We start from the raw sequence: 16,953 nt of genomic DNA on the forward strand, positions 1-16,953 counted from the left end.
AGATATTGACTCTGGCTGCACTGTACTACAGGCCACTTTTTAATTTTAACAAGCACATGCATGACAACTGAGAACCGAGCAACAACTCTGAAAGAAGTAATAATTGTATGCCTCATTCTTCCAGCAAGTATTTTGCCTAAACAGAATACTGAACTTGCAGGACTATTCATGTGTATATGTAAGCGTGGCATATAGCGGCTAGTTTGAGTTTGGTTTGAATCCTGTGAAAACCCAAGTTCAAATCTCTACTGTGCTATTAATCTCCCTGGGTGGTCTTGGACAAGTCACTATTTCTTAGCCTAACTACCTCACAAGGTTCTTGTAGGAAAGGCCTCCATTCTGAGTTGCTTGGAGGAAGAACAGGATACAAATGAAAATAAATAAATATAAGCCAGATATACACTTATGTCATTGGGTTCATTAGTAATTTTACACATTAATAATTCCAAAATCAATACTCCTTTGAATAAACTTGCTCATAGGTATCAGGGCATGCAAGATAAAGGTTGCAGCATAAACCTACTCTGTTATTAATATTAAATGCCAATTTCTAAAAAAATAACGGAATGCTCCCACTTTTTATATGTTTTGTTCAGTGATTTTTTTCAAGTTCATGTAGCTGTAATTATGTTGCCCCAACAAATTCTAAGGAAAAGACTTCTAAGGAATAGTTTCAACCTTCTTAGGATTCATGGGCATTATCTGTGACTCAAGAGATATATGCTCATTAAACTCACATGTGAATACATTCAAAATTTATTGGACCATCTTTCCCTCCAGCAGATTATCTTACTAAACCCTAAACCACTTTTTTACACTCCCTGTCTTTAAAAAGTGGCTTATGTTCTGCCCAAAGGAACAGTAGCCTAATAAGCCATGAGGCAACCTGTACATGCATACAAAACAATACTTTGCTTGATCAGGACAATTTGATATTTGTTTACTGTACTAAGAGGACAAACGGTCACATTTACCACCTGGCTAACTGAAAGTCTACTTCTAATGTGTGCCTAGTGCAATCTTATACATGCCTACTCAGACATAAGTTTCATTGGTCCTGTTCAGACACACATTGGGGCAGGGTGGTTAGGCTAACCACAGTGCAAGGTGGTTAGCGCTAACCACTGCGAGAGCCCCTGCGACACATGCAGCTAACCATGGCCCACAGTGTGGTTAACCTAACCACTCTCTAACCACCCTCCCTCCTGCAGTCCTCTCAACACTCCCTCACGCATCCCTGCAGCCTCACGGCTCACACAACCATTTACACGAGCAGGGCTGCTAATAACTATTGGTGGCCATTTCCTTCTTTCTGATTCTGTTACAAAAATAAGTAAAAAAAATTAAATAAAAATGTTGAAAAATTACACAAAAATACCGTATCACTAAAACATGCATTTGCGCATATGCACAAAATCACTGTATCAATATAGCGATTTTACGCACATGTACAAATGCATGTTTTAACAATATACAGGGATAATACGCACCTTAAAAGAGGCGATAATCAAACCACTCCTGAAAAAGCCTAACCTGGACCCGGAGGACGTTAACAAATATAGGCCAGTGGCAAACATCCCTTTCCTGGGCAAGGTGCTTGAATGGGTGGTTGCAGGACAGCTCCAGGCACTCTTGAATGAAATGGATTATCTAGATCCATCTCAATCAGGCTTCAGATCTGGTTTTGGAACAGAAACTGCCTTGATCACTCTGTGGGATGACCTCTGCCGGGAGAGGGACAGGGGGAGTGCGACCCTGTTGATTCTCCTGGACATCTCAGCAGCTTTCGATACCATCGACCATGGTATCCTTCTGGATAGGTTGTCTGGGTTGGGAGTTGGAGGCACTGCACTGCAGTGGTTTTGCTCCTACTTGGATGGCCGATTCCAGAAGGTGGCGCTGGGGGATTATTGCTCAGTGGCATAGCAATTATGCCATGGGGTTCCACAGGGCTCTATTTTATCCCCCATGTTGTTTAATATCTACATGAAACTGCTTGGGGAGGTTATCCGGAGGCGTGGGCTGCCATTAATATGAGAATGACACCCAGCTCTACCTCTGTTTCTCATCAAACCCAGGTGAGGCAGTGGCTGTTCTGAATCAGTGCCTGGGCACAGTAATGGACTGGATGAAGGCCAATAAACTGAAACTCAATCCAGACAAGACAAAGGAGCTGTTCATGGATGGTTTGTCTGCCTGGCTAGGTGATATTCAACCTGTTCTGGAGGGGGTTGCACTCCCCCTACAGCAGCGGTCCCCCACCTTTTTGGCACCAGGGACCGGTTTTGTGGAAGACAATTTTTCCATGGACCAGGGGGGATGGTTAAATGTAAGCGTATTACATTTATTCTGTACTTTATTTCTATTATTATTAGTACCCCCCCACCCCCCGAAATCCCCCCCGGGACAGAACCTACCTGGCGGCGGCTGGTCCGGGTCCATCCGCTGCTGTCCACCCGCTGCGCCCGGACTGCGGACACAAATGGCGTCCGGCATAGCAGATGCCATTTGCATCCCTGTTATTCAGGTAATAGGCTACATAAAGATTTACATAGCCTATTACTTGAAGAACAGGGATGCTCGCCCACTGCTCACCTCCAGCTGTACAGCCCGGTTCCTAACAGGCCACGGACCAGTATCGGTCCATGGCCTGGGGGTTGGGGACCCCTGCCCTAAAGGATCCGGTTCATAGTTTGGGGGTGTTCTTGGACCCAGAACTGTCACTTGAGGCATACGTGAACTCAGTAGCATGGAACACTTTTTATCAGCCTAGGCTGGTATACCAACTACGCTGACCCTTATCTGAACAGAGATAGCCTAGCTACAGTTATCCATTCTCTGATAACCTCTCGTCTGGATTACTGCGATGTGTTATACATGGGGCTGCCTTTGAAAACGGTCCGGAAACTTCAGCTTGTCCAAAATAGGGCAGCAAGATTGTTAACAGGGACTGGCCAACGAGCTCATATTATGCTTGTACTTTTCCAGCTGCACTGGCTGCCAGTCCATTTCTGGGCCTGATTCAAAGCACTGGTATTAACATTCAAAGCCCTTAACGGCTTGGGGCCAGGTTATCTGAAGGATTGCTTCCTCCCAAATGTGCCTGCCCAGACCTTAAGATCACCCTAAGTGGTCCTTCTCCGTGAACCCCTGCCAAAGGAAGTGAGGCAAGTGGCTACTAGGAAGAGGGTCTTTTCTGCTGTGGCAGCCCGGCTGTGGAATGAGCTCCCTAGTGAGGTTCGCCTGGGACCTCCACTGTATTCTTTCTGGCACCAGGTAAAGACCTTTTTATTTTCCCAGACATTTTAGCATTTTAGCTTTCTAGTCTTTTAGCTTTGCTGTTTTAAATCTGTATTTTAAATCTCTGCATTGCCGCTAGGTTTTATTCTGGTTGTATTGTTATACAGTGGTTTTAATGCTTTTGTGTTTTATATTGTTTTATTGTGTACTTTTTGGTTTTAATTTTTGTGAACCTCCCAGAGAGCTTTGGATATTCATAGAAATGAAATGAAATAAATTTTAAAAAATTGCGATATATGGCAGTTCTGTGCAAATGCGCATTTTCACTTTATGGCAATCCTTGAGCAATTTTTCAACGTATTTATTTATTTTTTAATTATTTCTGCAACAGAATCAGAAAGAAGGAAGAAAATGGCCACCAGCAGCAGCCCAGCTCCTGTAATGGCTGTTTTCTGTTGCTCTTGCTGTGGAGCTCTATGGAAGCGCTCTGTTAACTATGGGGCTTGTTCAGATGTCACATTAAGCCATGGTTAGCGCCGCTAAAATTCTTGCAGCAGGTGGTTAGTGAGCATGGTTTGTGCATGGTTAAAAAACCACCATGGTTGGGTCTGACCCCTCTTCAGACGTTACGCTAAGCCACCATGGTTAGCTCAAAAACACTAACCATCATGGCTTAGTGTGATGTCTGAACAGGCTCATTGTCTTCAATGATCTTATTTCCAGGTAACTGCAGATTAAGACTCTAACAGTGGGTGAACAGCACATTGCAAAAATACATAGATCCATACTGACTAACCATCTAGCTAACCATGCTGCAAAAATGCATTTATTCCACAACTCTTAACACAAAAACATTTTCCAAAGAGGGACTTGCTTATTACAAATTAATAAAAAATTAACGCTGAGAACAAATTGTACTCTGAGATGCATGCACAGCAGTAAGGTCATGAGTTGCTTGGTAACCAGCAGGAAGCATAGTAGTACTCAAAGGATCAACATTAATGAGTGATAAGCGCCCATGTTATCAGTTTCAGCAGGGAGCAACAGGGATTATCGCTAATTTATTTGGACTACAGATTTTTCCACTGACCCCCAGCAATTTTCAGTATCTGCTTTGCTCAATGTTCATGAAATCTTCCCAGCTACATTTATTTTAAAAGTACAGACATTTGAACTAGTGTGTCTTAGAAGGCAATCTCATACCAATTAAACTGTATTGTCCTGAAAACAGTTAAACTGTATTGTACTGAAAACTGGTTAGCTAAACATCATTCTTAGTTTTAAAGGGCTGTAAATTCCTGATATCTGTCAGCAATAGAAAAAGCACAGAAAGAAGAAGGAAAGAGCTAATGTAAGAGCCTTTATTTTATATAACATATTCATTTGCAAGCGAGACCAGGAATTGGGCAACTGCTAAAATTAGAATCAAAGATTACTCACAGTCCAGTTGTTAATGTTGTTTTCAAACAAATCTAGGTGAAATCACTCTGGAAAACTCTTTATGTGTATAAGCCCTGAAGAAAATATTTTCTTAAGGCTGGTTAGCTACACGGGCAAGGTGCAATCAGCCCTATCAGGTGCAAACCCTTTAGTACAACTTGAAAGAAAGATCTAAAGTACTTTTCATTGGAGATTGCAGGATTTGGAAGTGAAACCTAGCAAAACATTCTCCAAACAGTTTAAAAGCTATTGTGTAATAAAGTAATCTGAGGCAGGAATGGGTCAGTAATGTTATCTAGGAAAAGTATGGTGTATACAAAGAATGAAAAAGTATAGCATAAATTTAAAATTAGTTATGTATATCTTATTGGTTCCAGGGCATGATCCAAGGGCACATGATGCAGCAACTTTGCTGAAGCAACCCAGGTCTGGGCCTGCTCAGTGCCTGGATGGAAAACCGTCTTGAAACCCTACATACATATAGAGTTCCGTGGAAGAAAGATAAGATATAAATGAAATACATGAATAAAATGGTTAGGCTGGGAAATCCAGGTGACCCCATATCATTGATGTTTCTATAAAGATTTGTCCACTAACTTCCTTCTATTAAGGGCTCCCCTGGTTAGTTAAATCATATGGTAATGACTCCATTTCTCCACATGCCACCATGAAATTTAGTGACACCAATTTGCAACCTAAAGAAACACAGTTCTTATGGCAACTGTTGTATGCATATGATAAACAATAATACTGGACTGTCCTCCTATTGGTTACTAATATGAACACATGCTAGTTTCTGTTTTGGGAACTAGACAGAAAATTCTCTCTGATCATCCAGAGCCAGCCCACTGAGTGAGAAGGTATCTTTGGCTGGAGCACCCGGAAAATATGAGGAAAGGAAGGCAAGAATGTCAATAGCAGAAGAAGACTAGTAGCTTGAAGGGATAGATGGGGAGTGATTGTTTTTTATTGTTCCTCGGCTTTTGTGTGCTTTCACATGAACAAGCCAGGAAAAGCAGAAGCTAATATTTACTTAATAGGCACCTTATAATGAATGAAATGTCATGCATATACTTACAAGTGTCATCTGGCAGAAGCTCAAGGGACATGAGATTACAAGATGCTTAAATCTGTTCTCTAACAAGGTGGTTCCTTTAAAAACAAATTGAGACACTACTCTGAATAAAGACAATCAAGACTATCTTACCCCCATCTAGGCTGCGAGACATAGTGTAGCGCTTGCTTGATGAACGCTCAAAGTAAGGTGCAGGGCGGTCAATCAGTGCACTAGCTCTCCTTGTCTGGGCTTGCGTTCTTCCACTGTAGCGAAACTTGGACCCCAGTGTAAGGAATTTTTTGGGAGGAGCCTCTGGTAGCAAGAGCCTATCACACACAAGACATACGATAAATGCATTCTCATTTTTCCAAGGTTTTTAAAAAGAAGAATCTGTTTCTATGTCTATAATCGATCATCCTTGAGTTGAAGGGATATGGTTATGACACACCACAATCTTATGCTTGTCTATCTAGATGTACGTCCATTAAGTTCAATGAGACTTACTCCCAGATATAGGGTTTTAACCTTAGTAATAACTTAAAAAACTATGTTAATACTATGTTAGAAAAAGCTGAATACTTTAAAGTCTTTGTCAAACAATAATTATGTGCCAACAACTGATTGTTCACATCATCAAAGGGGAAAAAAAGTATTTCTCCCCTCCCCCAATCAATTTAGTGTGACACTGACCTTACTTGAGTGTATATAGGATTCATACTATGCAACCACATTGACTACTTGATCTCTCCAAGCCCTAGCCACAACACTATAGAATTAAAAGATATCACAATTTGCTATATAACTCACTCTTCATTGTAGAATTGGGTTTCCCAGTCTGATATTTTAAAAAACAACCACTCTTAGATTTCAACAACCAGTTCTATAATAGCTGTTCTCCCACATCAGTGGTAAAGTTATCTCTGTCAAAGGTAACAGTACCTCCTAGTATCCCAAATGCATCATCTTGGTGTCCCCTATTTCTTCACTTTCATGTAGTTGCCAAGTAATTTATTCCTTTTCAGTCTCTGCAAATACTAAAACCGTTGGCCCATGCTTAAGTTACCTCTCATCCAAATAACTGAAATATTTTCCTTGCCTGACCTCCCTTCTGTCATCACTTCCCTTTCTAAATTAAGGGAAGTAGCAATAGTAGTCACAATAGCATTAGCAGGAGTATCTGTTTCTCTTTATGAAAAGGGAATGAAATTCCCCGTATGTGTAATATGACCTGTCCCAAAAATCATATTATTTAGGAAGGGATAAGGGAATTTGCATCAATTGAATATGGGAATGTGATTTTTTTTTTAAAAAAAAATAGTTTAGCCAACTATGATACTTGCCAGCAGATACCACTCAGCACAACATTTACATCGCATCTTTCCCAGAGGTTGTCATGGTATAAAAATGTCGCACACCAACTATTAGATGACAGCATCATACTGTTTTCTTTCATTTTGAGTAAATCTCCTGTGTTACTACCGTAGATAATAATGTTTTGCTAGACTACAGAGAATGCTATATGCACTATTTTAAAATATCTTTTTAGCAATTTATTCTTATTTCTATGTGTCATATTTTAAAATAAACCTATAAAAGCAATTGTATACCTGAAAAATGTATGATGTTCAACACATACTTTCCATAGACGCTTTGCAGCTCGATGATTTGGTAATTTAAACCCAATTGTGCTTTCAAACTGCTCAAACTAGGAAAGAAAAGATCATTTCTTTTATTTCTAGTTAACATATATCAGATACTTAATGACACAGGTTGCTATTTCAGAATAAACTTCTATATATATGTATTCAAAACTGTACAAACACATTGGGTTGGATCCAGATTTAGGCATATGCAATTTGGCTGGCAGAAGCAGACTTCCTCAACCCTCCTCCCCTCAGCAGCTTTTCCAACCCCCTGAAAGTGCTACACAGAAGGTTGCAGGACCCTGCTGAATGGTGTGAGCTGTGATGTGTATGTGGTGGTAGGGGGATGAGAATCCCAGAAAACTGGGCAGAGGCATCTTCCATGAGTAGAACCCTTCCATCAATGGAAGGCAGCTCTTGGATCCAACCTATAACATATAACAGATGGTGAGACCACTCTTAAGAGTTGCCAGTTTAAACAAATAACACTCAGGGATTGTATCCAATCGTGTCATTGCATTAGTGCAAAGTGTCTATTACTTATGGAAACCCTGTTTTCATTCTTGAGCAAGTATCAGATCCAGTACTTTGATTCCACTTGTGCAAGGCATTACGCAACTCATTATGACTTCATTAGGCTAGGTGTTGCTTGTGCTAGTAGTTCTGATAGCGATATACAACTGCTAAAAGAACAACATCAATTCTTTTAATTCTTCCACTAGTGTAATATTGGTTATAACCCAGGATATTCTAAAATTTAATTTCGTCCCTTGTGAGAGACTTGTGTGTTCTGGGGTTTTAAAGTTAGAGAACCAGATATAAATTCCCACTCAGCCATAAAGTTCATTGGGTGATCTTAACCTATCTTGCAGAGCTGTTGTGATTATAAATGATACAAGAATGTGAAAGCATTGGAAAAATGTGAATAACACAGCCTTGTAAATAGATACTTGCCTAGTGCAAAGAGGGAGAGGGAGAATGAGAGAGAGTGTGCTTATATAAGAGAAGGCACAAGTGTATACACCAAAACCAATTGTAGTCATAGCATTCTGGTGTATTTCAAAAGCTGCCAGGACTACCATCGCCCTCTGCCTTTCTAAGGGCCAAACTAGAAGCTACACAATTCATTAGGAATTGCATGAATCTGGTTTTTTGTTAGGGTAAAGTTAAAAAGTGGTAATCTCCAATTGGGATCCTGGTCAGAGGAGGTATTTAGCCATTTGCCACCCACTGTGTTCCTGGTCAAGATTTATTATTTATTTATAGCATTTTTATCCCACCCTTTAGCCAAAAACCTGCCAAGGTGGCTTACAAAGATATTTCTTAAGACAGTCCACATGGCTATGGGGTGGGGGGAAGCTCCCATTACCACAATTCAAACAGTGGAGTGGTGATTCCAGTCAGGATCACAGAAAGAGCTAAAGCCCCTCTTATTCCCCTCCACCAAGGTCCCTATCTGGATTGTGCCCCCTATACCTAAGAAAAGAAGAAGAAAAAAGAAAAACAGTTGCTAATTGCATGAATGGTGTCATGTTTATTTTGACCCTGAGAGAGAAAGAGTGATCAGGCAAATCAGCCATACCCCTGCCATCTGTGCTCTGGCTGCTACATGAAAAATCTTTCTTTTTCTCTCTTGCACTGGGAGTTGCGGTGGCAGCAATAAATCAAAGGGAAGAAGTGGAAAAACTAAATTCCAAAAGATTTTCAAAGCTGAAAAATCTTGCCTAATATGTAAATAGATGAGTTATACTGCACTACTTTCTAAAGTGCAACTCTATAAGCATATGAAACTGGACAAGCAGGACTGTCTAGCTTGCAACATGAAATATTGAAGATATTTAGTTAATTGATATTGACTTACTTCCCCTGGTCGGATTTTGATGTAGAAGTTATTCCTTTTGTACGAAATTTTGAGAACCTTAGGCCAAGCAAACCTGTTTATTCTGAGTCTGTCTCGGTATATCAAGAGACCACTTGCACAAACCCCTAACATGATTTCAACGCCTTCAGAATCCTAAAAAAAAAAAAGTTTGGAGAAGTTTATTTTTAAATATCTTCATTTTTCAATGTTATATTTAGAGCTGTGATGTTTCATTTTCACATTCACAATCAACTGTGTTATTTTTTAAAAAACTTACATTAGATTTATTAGCTAGTAAAGACTTCCAGAAGTATTCTCTGCTAGTCAAACAAAGGGGAGAATTTGTCTATCTTGTTCCTTGAAACATATTCAAAGTATCAAATGGATGAATGAAAAGCTCAGTTAGCCTACAGCTCTATTTATTAATGTAGATAAGAAAGGTCTCCAACTCTTGAGCTACTGACACTCCCTAAAAATCGCAATTAACTAACTATATTTGGAAGAAAGGGTTCATCATCTGTCTACTTTTGGGGGGGCAGGTTTGCAAATAAGATATGTGTTGTAGTCTCTGGTAGTAGCACTCCTCTGTTATCTTTTTCAGTAGGTGAGTTCACCATTGTAAGGTCTGAGATAATTATATTATGTTAATATTTTACCTATGGTAGCCATGAATCTTTTCAGCAATTAAGATTATAAAACACTGGTCCCTTTCTCATTTTTAACAAGGGCTATAATTCTGAATTAAGCCAAGTCTGAAAGTCAGTAACAATAGCTCTGGCCCAGTCGCTCTTTAACTCTATTCTTCTTACTTTTGTGTAAATAGCAAGAGAGAGAGAGAGATGGGCAAGGAAGGGTCAGAATTCTACATTCATGTGTCCTAACTGCTGCTTCCCATTCATGAGCCAACACACAAGCAAATGGGACTGAGCATCTTAGGTACATAAGGGGAAAATCATATCTGTTGTGCTACATAATAGGAGGGCACTGCAGCCACACTAAAGTACGCATTGTCAGATTCTTCGCTCATGTGGCTCTCTCCCATCTGCTTGTGTGATGGCCTGTGCATCACAAAATAGGAAGTGGGGAGGTCTTTGGAATGTAGCTGTTTGCTAGGAATCATATAAGAAGCCCATAAGAGTATCCAGGATATCCATTGTTTACCCCTATCATAAAAGATTTTCAGGCTCAACCAGTAAAGAAAGGTGCAGACCACTCAACCCATAACTCTCAAGGCTGCTTTTATGCCTCATATTATTAGTGTTTTGTTCATTTTTCTAATGGCAAGAGTGTGTGTATGTATACCAGACTGCCTCAATAAAAACATCCCATCCCAAAAATGTACACATAGTCAGATGCACACAAAGAGATCCTGAACAAATAAGGGCTTCCTGCTGACTTTAAAGAATGGGGCATCTCTATTGTGCACACAGAGTTTCTTCCTAATGTTTAAGTGAAAAAGAAAACCCTTTATTTTGCTGGAGGTTTATATACCTATGAAGATCCTGTATCAAGGTGAAATGTTTTGAAGGTCTGATACCAAGTGAACATACCAACAAATATGTAACTTGTTATCAGTAATTAGCACCTGAATTGGCTTGTTTTCCTGTTACCTCCCAATCACTTTTTCCTTTCTTCAGCAATTAAAACATGAAGTATGATTGGATAACCCAATTCTTTGCAGCAGTGCTAAAGGGCTGCTCCAGCATAAAGGTCAGAATTAGGCTATGGAGTTAAAATATTGGGGAAAGTATCTATGTCTGAAGGGGCCGCGGTGGCTTAGTGGTTAAGACACTGAACTGCAGACTGGAAGGTCGGCAGGTCAGCAGTTCGAGACCCGAGTGCTGCGTGACGGAGTGAGCTCCTGCCAGCTCCTGCCAACCTAGCAGTTCGAAAGCAAGAAATTGCAAGTAGATAAATAGGCACCGCCTCGGCGGGAAAGGTAACAGCGTTCCGTGCACCTTGGTGTTCAGTCATGCCGGCCACATGACCATGGAAGCGTCTTCGGACAGCGCTGGCTCTTCGGCTTAGAAACGGGGATGAGCACCGCACCCTAGAGTCGGACACGACTGGTTGGGGACACCTTTACCTTTTTATCTATGTCTGAGACTCACGCTGAAGCTGTTGTGATGTGAACTAAAGCTTGTACCACTGCAGCCGAAGTGGGATCATATGGTAGGCAAACTGAACACTGACATACAACTCTTTCCTCACTTGCCACTGCACCAGTTACACAGCCGTATATGTTCTCTTTCCTTTGGTAATGTTTTGGTACAGCTTTGCACAAGTGCAAAAGACAAGAGTCTCTCTAACAGTTCTGTGGATGCTGTATAACGGATCATATATGGCCTCTCTTCCTCCCACTATGCAGCTGTTTTGCACAAGGGGCTTGAGTTTCAGAACTACAAGGAAACTACAAGTTAGATGCTTGTTGCAGTTCTGGGATTTTTAGACTCAATCCTCCATGCTAAGTAAAATATAGGACTGTTTATGACATAGTTCAGATTTAGTCCTACTTCAATTAAAAGTGTTTTATCCTTATCATCATTAATACATCATAATGCCTTTAGTAAACTAGAGAATTCATTAATGTGAAATACAAATCAGTAGATCAACATATCTGCCAATCCAGAGTAAATGAAGGCAGCCTATCTAGGACCATAACTTGAATTAGAATTCTGCTTAAAGTGTGTACCTTGGCATGGTGCAGATCTACTCCGTACATAGACAATTTTTTGGCATTCTCCAAAAAATGCATCTCAGCCTCTGCAGGTGTCATTCCCCTAAAGATAATCAGTGTAGATAAAAACATAAAACATGTAAAAATAAACTTGCTTACTGGAAAATAAACATGTTCTTTATGATTATTTATATGAGAGATAACTCAGTTTCATACAACTATTTTTAAGCTATTTTAAGGTATTATACACAATTATACTCAGTCACTAGCCTTCTTTTTTTCTGAATAAAAACTTGGAAAGTCAATACATTTTTCTTGAGCCTTGAATTCCAAAGTGCCATATTTACATACATTCATTTCCCCATGCTTTTCTCACCTGTGACTTTTATGAAGCTCTATTACTTTATCTTCCAGTTCTTTAGTATGGTTTGGTGCAAAGCGAAATTCATTGACATAATCGCTTCCATATTCATCAGGATCATAATCTCCAAGCTCTGACTGAACTGTGTAGGAGCCCAATAGTGCAAGTGTAACAAAGGAACATGGCAGTCGTCCAGAAACAATGTCATCTCTCAGCTGTAAACAGAGGTAGTACCTACAACAGATTAAAAAGAACTCATTAACCCCTCCACACACAAACACAGCGTGGGCAATTTGGGAGGAAAGGGCAGGCTACACATGTAATAAATTAATAAATAATATACAGGTTCTAGCAATTCACAAGCAGGAGTGTGGAAGAAATCTCTTCTTCCTATCACAGGAGGGAAAGAACGCCGCTTCTTCCATAGCCACTTAGGTTAACACATAATTTGGAAACTTCAACACCTGTCCACAATTTAAAGAAGAGATGTGCATTTCTGCAGAAACCTTTCCTGAAGTTGGAGCTCTTCTGCCTACTTTTCAATTAGTGCTAACTAGAAGGAACAATTGTACGTACATACTGTTCACCCATTAACGTGAACAATGTACCATTTCCTCAGTTTATTGCAGCATCTCTTTAGGTTCATAATTATGTTGATGCAGCAGTCACTAGTGACTGGTCAGATCTCCTCAGCTCAAGCTTGTCTACGATTCTTTGGAGAAAGCTCCGAGTTTTTCTGAGAGCTCTCCAAGAGAGTTTGGAAAGTCCTAGTCCAGGCGCCTTGCCACCAGCCTTCCACTACAGCCATTATGCATCCCTTCCCAAATGTACTGTGCAAGGGGTGAGGGAGAAAACAGCAGTGAGGAAATTTGGCTCCTAGCAACCATAGAGGCTCAGGAGTATGCTTGGAAGCATCTACTTGAGCCAGGAGGAATTACTACACTTCTCAGGTTTCATCATGGCAATGGATGCCAGAAGGCTGAGGCCTCCACCGCTACATGGCCTCCCTGAAACACACACCCTTGTAACAAGGGTACATTGGGTTGGCACTGAGACAAGCCCATTATGAGCTAGGCCCGAACTTCAGTTTGAGCCCAGGAATGGGGAGGAGAGGACAACATTCCAACATCTACCTTTTCCTTCCACCAACTCTGATCAGCATGGTGGTAGTGATCGTAGGAACAATTATAGGAACAGCTGTTGGAGAAACAGAGATTACTGCCATCAACAACTTTTCAGAAATAACTTTGGAAGAGTGCTGGTGTTTGAAATACCTGGTAATATCTTCAGAAAGTTGGGCAGGATCAGGAGGGTAGAATTTCACATTAAATGAGAAATGCCAAGCACCACCTACAAGAGAAGAAATGGTTAATAGGATTCTCTGCTCACTGTGTCCAATCATGGCTATCTAGTTGTCTGGCCATTTTCTTTGCTTTCATAATTGGTGTTTGAGGTTTATTTCTTCAGTTCTTTTATTGGAAACTCTCACGACCTTCAGTGATATCTCTTTTCCAAGGCAGAGATTTGTCCCTTGGCAAATAGCCACTTATCTGAAATGTCCATAAAACTCTGTAGGCTAAGGACTGTTTTCTTGGTTAAGATACTATTTACATAATCAAATTAAAAAATGGATATAAGAGCACTAGCAGCTAAACAGTAGAGTTTCAGCGTCTGAGCCTGTAACTGAGAGAAGTACACAGAGTTGAATCTATAACATATCCATCAGCACCTTTGGGAGTGCTACCTCAGTATAAGCACCTTGTCTTTTATCATGAACAAAATTTCAAAGATAAATGTAGAGGTCATTGCTCAGAATCTGGCCTGAAAGCTTTAGGACCAATATTCAAGTGAACCTGTTTCAATAGTCAGTTTAGAGCTGTTCTTGTTTTCAAATTCACAAATTCAGTGCCTATTTTCTTATATCGGTTGAGTTTTGGTACAATAATATTTCATCTGGTGAAGAGGCATAAATGTTTTCATTTCATATATAGTGCCTTTTGCCAGCTTCATCTTCTATACCACCTGCGGCTTTTACTGGGCATGGCATCAGTCATTCATGCTGTAATGACTTCCAGGTTAGTTTACCATGATGTACTCTATGTGGGACTCCCCTTGAAGACATTCCAGAAGCTTCAATTGAGTCAAAAAGTATCTGCTAGAGATCTGACTACAGTCAGTAGACTGAATCATATTATAGTAATCCTTTACTAGCAATTCTTTAGGGTGCTGTTTTGGAAGCCCTCAGTGACTTACAACCAAAGAATCATCTTGTCCCACATGAGCCTACCCCTGAGGCCATTCTACAGGTACCCCCACCTGCTGTCAGTTATATGACAGATAGGTACTAGAAATTTAACCTCTTTGGTTGTGGTGCCTGGAATTCAGAATATTCTCTCAAGAGATGCACCTATTTCTGTTGCTGCTTCCTTTCCAATAAGCAGTGAAGACTATTTTATTTCATCAGACTTTTACAGGATATCACTTTAAACAAGGATTTGACTGTTGCTCCTTTTAAATTTTGTTGTAAATATATTTTTAAACAATTTAACCATCATGTTATTGTTTGTTGTTTTATTATTTGTAAGCTGCCTTGATTATTTTTATAGAAAGGCAGAGTGGAAATGTTAGAAATAAATAAATAACAAATACAGCTCACTAATAGATGATCTATCTTATTACCAGTAGAAGCTATATGAAATGGACCTTTTAATTCCATTTTAAGTACTTTTCCATTTTGTAACATCCCATTTTAAACTGTGTAAACTGAACATGTAGTGATGAATATACATGTTGAAGGCATGTCAAGTTCTATTACTAAAACTGTGGTGTGCTTGATAGAAGAGGGGGCATGCTCATCTTGACAGTACAATGTACCTTTAAATTGTGTGTACATTTCCTACAGGTTCTGTCCTTTAGGGTCTGGAATATTATCTACATGGGTAAATCCCTGCCACAATCAAAACTCACTGTCTTTCTTGGTCCATCCTTACAGATATCTCTGCTTGAACAAAGCTCTTAATTTTTTCAGTATAGTCAGAATTCTAAAAGACAACTGATGAGAGATCTTAACAATTAAATCCCAATGTACAAATCTCTGAATCACTCATTTGTTTAAGGAAAGCAATTCAGAAATAATTACTTATTACAAAAAAAAATGCACTGCCCATATTTGTTTTTCACATGGGAAAAATTGGGGGAAAGCATTAGAGACAACTGTATATGCATTTTAAGCCAAGCTTGATTAGATACCATGGTAAATGATTCCATTTGACTGCAAGGATAACTGGGTGCATTTCAAGGTAAAGTGGCCCAAAGGAGTCCTTGTGTGCTAATGAGCTTTTGTATATGATTTCCATTCTTGAATTACTAATCAAGAATAATTTCAGTGATGACTGTAACACTGAGTTCTTAAAGAATTTTTCTGAAACAGTAAGATTTGAATTTTTATCTATTACAATTGCATCTCTTCCCATGGTCAAGCGCTGTACCAGGCTTTGTTGTCACAACTGTTCATAGCAGATCTCTTGGATAAAAAGTCTAATTCATATGGGGGTAGCATAACAATATATACAATAACAAATTCTACACATATTCTTGACTATATCAATACTGGTTTTTAAAACGTAGAATAGCTGAAATCATTTGGTCAATTATGCAAACTTAGTGCAATCAAAATCAATGTGCTTAGACTTTCATAAGAGGTTTATAGCCAATGGGTTTCATCCATAGTCACTTGAGTGGAGTCCCACTCATATAACAGGACTTTCCCTTCTTTTCCTCCCCACAGCTTCGGGGAATGCAGGGGGGGCTGCAGGAGGGAGTGGGAATATGTTCCGCCAGCGGTGTCTATTCCACTGGTGGACAGACAATCTGGAACAAGCTTTGTTATTCATAGTACACCTTTAGAGAAATTCTGACATTTTAAAAGCATCTGGAATATTTTATTAAATATTTCTCATTACTTAAGCATGCCACTTTATTCATACTTTTAATTGACAACTGCAAATCACGAACCGCATTTTAACCCCAGATGGAAAATACTTGCTACATTTGACCATCTGAAACATTTTATTTGTGAAGTGTTATTGAGAAAGAACACTGACGCTGTTTGCTAAAGCACATTCCATGTATACACATTACATTAAGCCTGAAAAAGCACTCTTCATCTTTAACTTGGTTGCCTTGATACCTCATTTATTCAGGGTACTCTGTGAACCTAAAAGTAGTGCACAGGTACTTTTAAAAGTCAAGCAGTGGTGACAGGGTAGGGGCACTGTATTTAAAACTGTATTTATTTTCTTGATAAGGAACTTGGATGCCAAAGTAAAAAAAATCACTTTGTAAAATGCAAGGAAGATTTGAACGGGTATATAGACCTCTTCTATAGTCACAGTGTTTTAGTTTCTAATTTTTGAAATGGCTCAGAAGAGCCGTTTTAAAGCACAAGGAACATTTTTTTCTCTGTTTATGGACTGGAAGTTTCAGTACCTCCTGCTGGGGTTAGGCTTTTCTATCATTGTAAATGTCATGCTTTGTTCACCAATAGTGCATCTTGACCAACTGATTAATCCTTTTTATATTGAAAAAATTAGAAAAACCTTTAAGTATCCAGAGATCTTAGTATTCAGAATTGAAGTCCTAACATGTAAGTAGTCTAATGTTGCTATGTCTAGG

The 16,953-nt window shown here is 39.6% G+C and overlaps 1 protein-coding gene across 8 annotated transcripts in view; it reads right to left on the minus strand.

Annotated features, from left to right (window-relative positions):
- Positions 1–16,953, minus strand: part of EPB41L3 (erythrocyte membrane protein band 4.1 like 3) — a 157,755-nt gene that overhangs the window by 42,327 nt on the left and 98,475 nt on the right. For all 8 annotated transcript variants that reach the window (XM_084849816.1, XM_084849815.1, XM_084849814.1 and 5 more), the window contains 6 exons: positions 13,554–13,629; positions 12,295–12,513; positions 11,934–12,021; positions 9,242–9,394; positions 7,345–7,442; positions 5,888–6,063 (listed from right to left, as the gene is read on the minus strand). In XM_084849816.1, coding sequence (XP_084705942.1) covers positions 5,888–6,063; positions 7,345–7,442; positions 9,242–9,394; positions 11,934–12,021; positions 12,295–12,513; positions 13,554–13,629 — 810 coding nt within the window. The remainder of the gene's footprint in view (positions 1–5,887; positions 6,064–7,344; positions 7,443–9,241; positions 9,395–11,933; positions 12,022–12,294; positions 12,514–13,553; positions 13,630–16,953) is intronic.

Source organism: Heloderma suspectum, chromosome 4, assembly GCF_057233095.1.
Source record: "Heloderma suspectum isolate Gila_16-S chromosome 4, 16-S_ref, whole genome shotgun sequence".
NCBI classification, from domain to species: Eukaryota; Metazoa; Chordata; class Lepidosauria; order Squamata; family Helodermatidae; genus Heloderma; species Heloderma suspectum.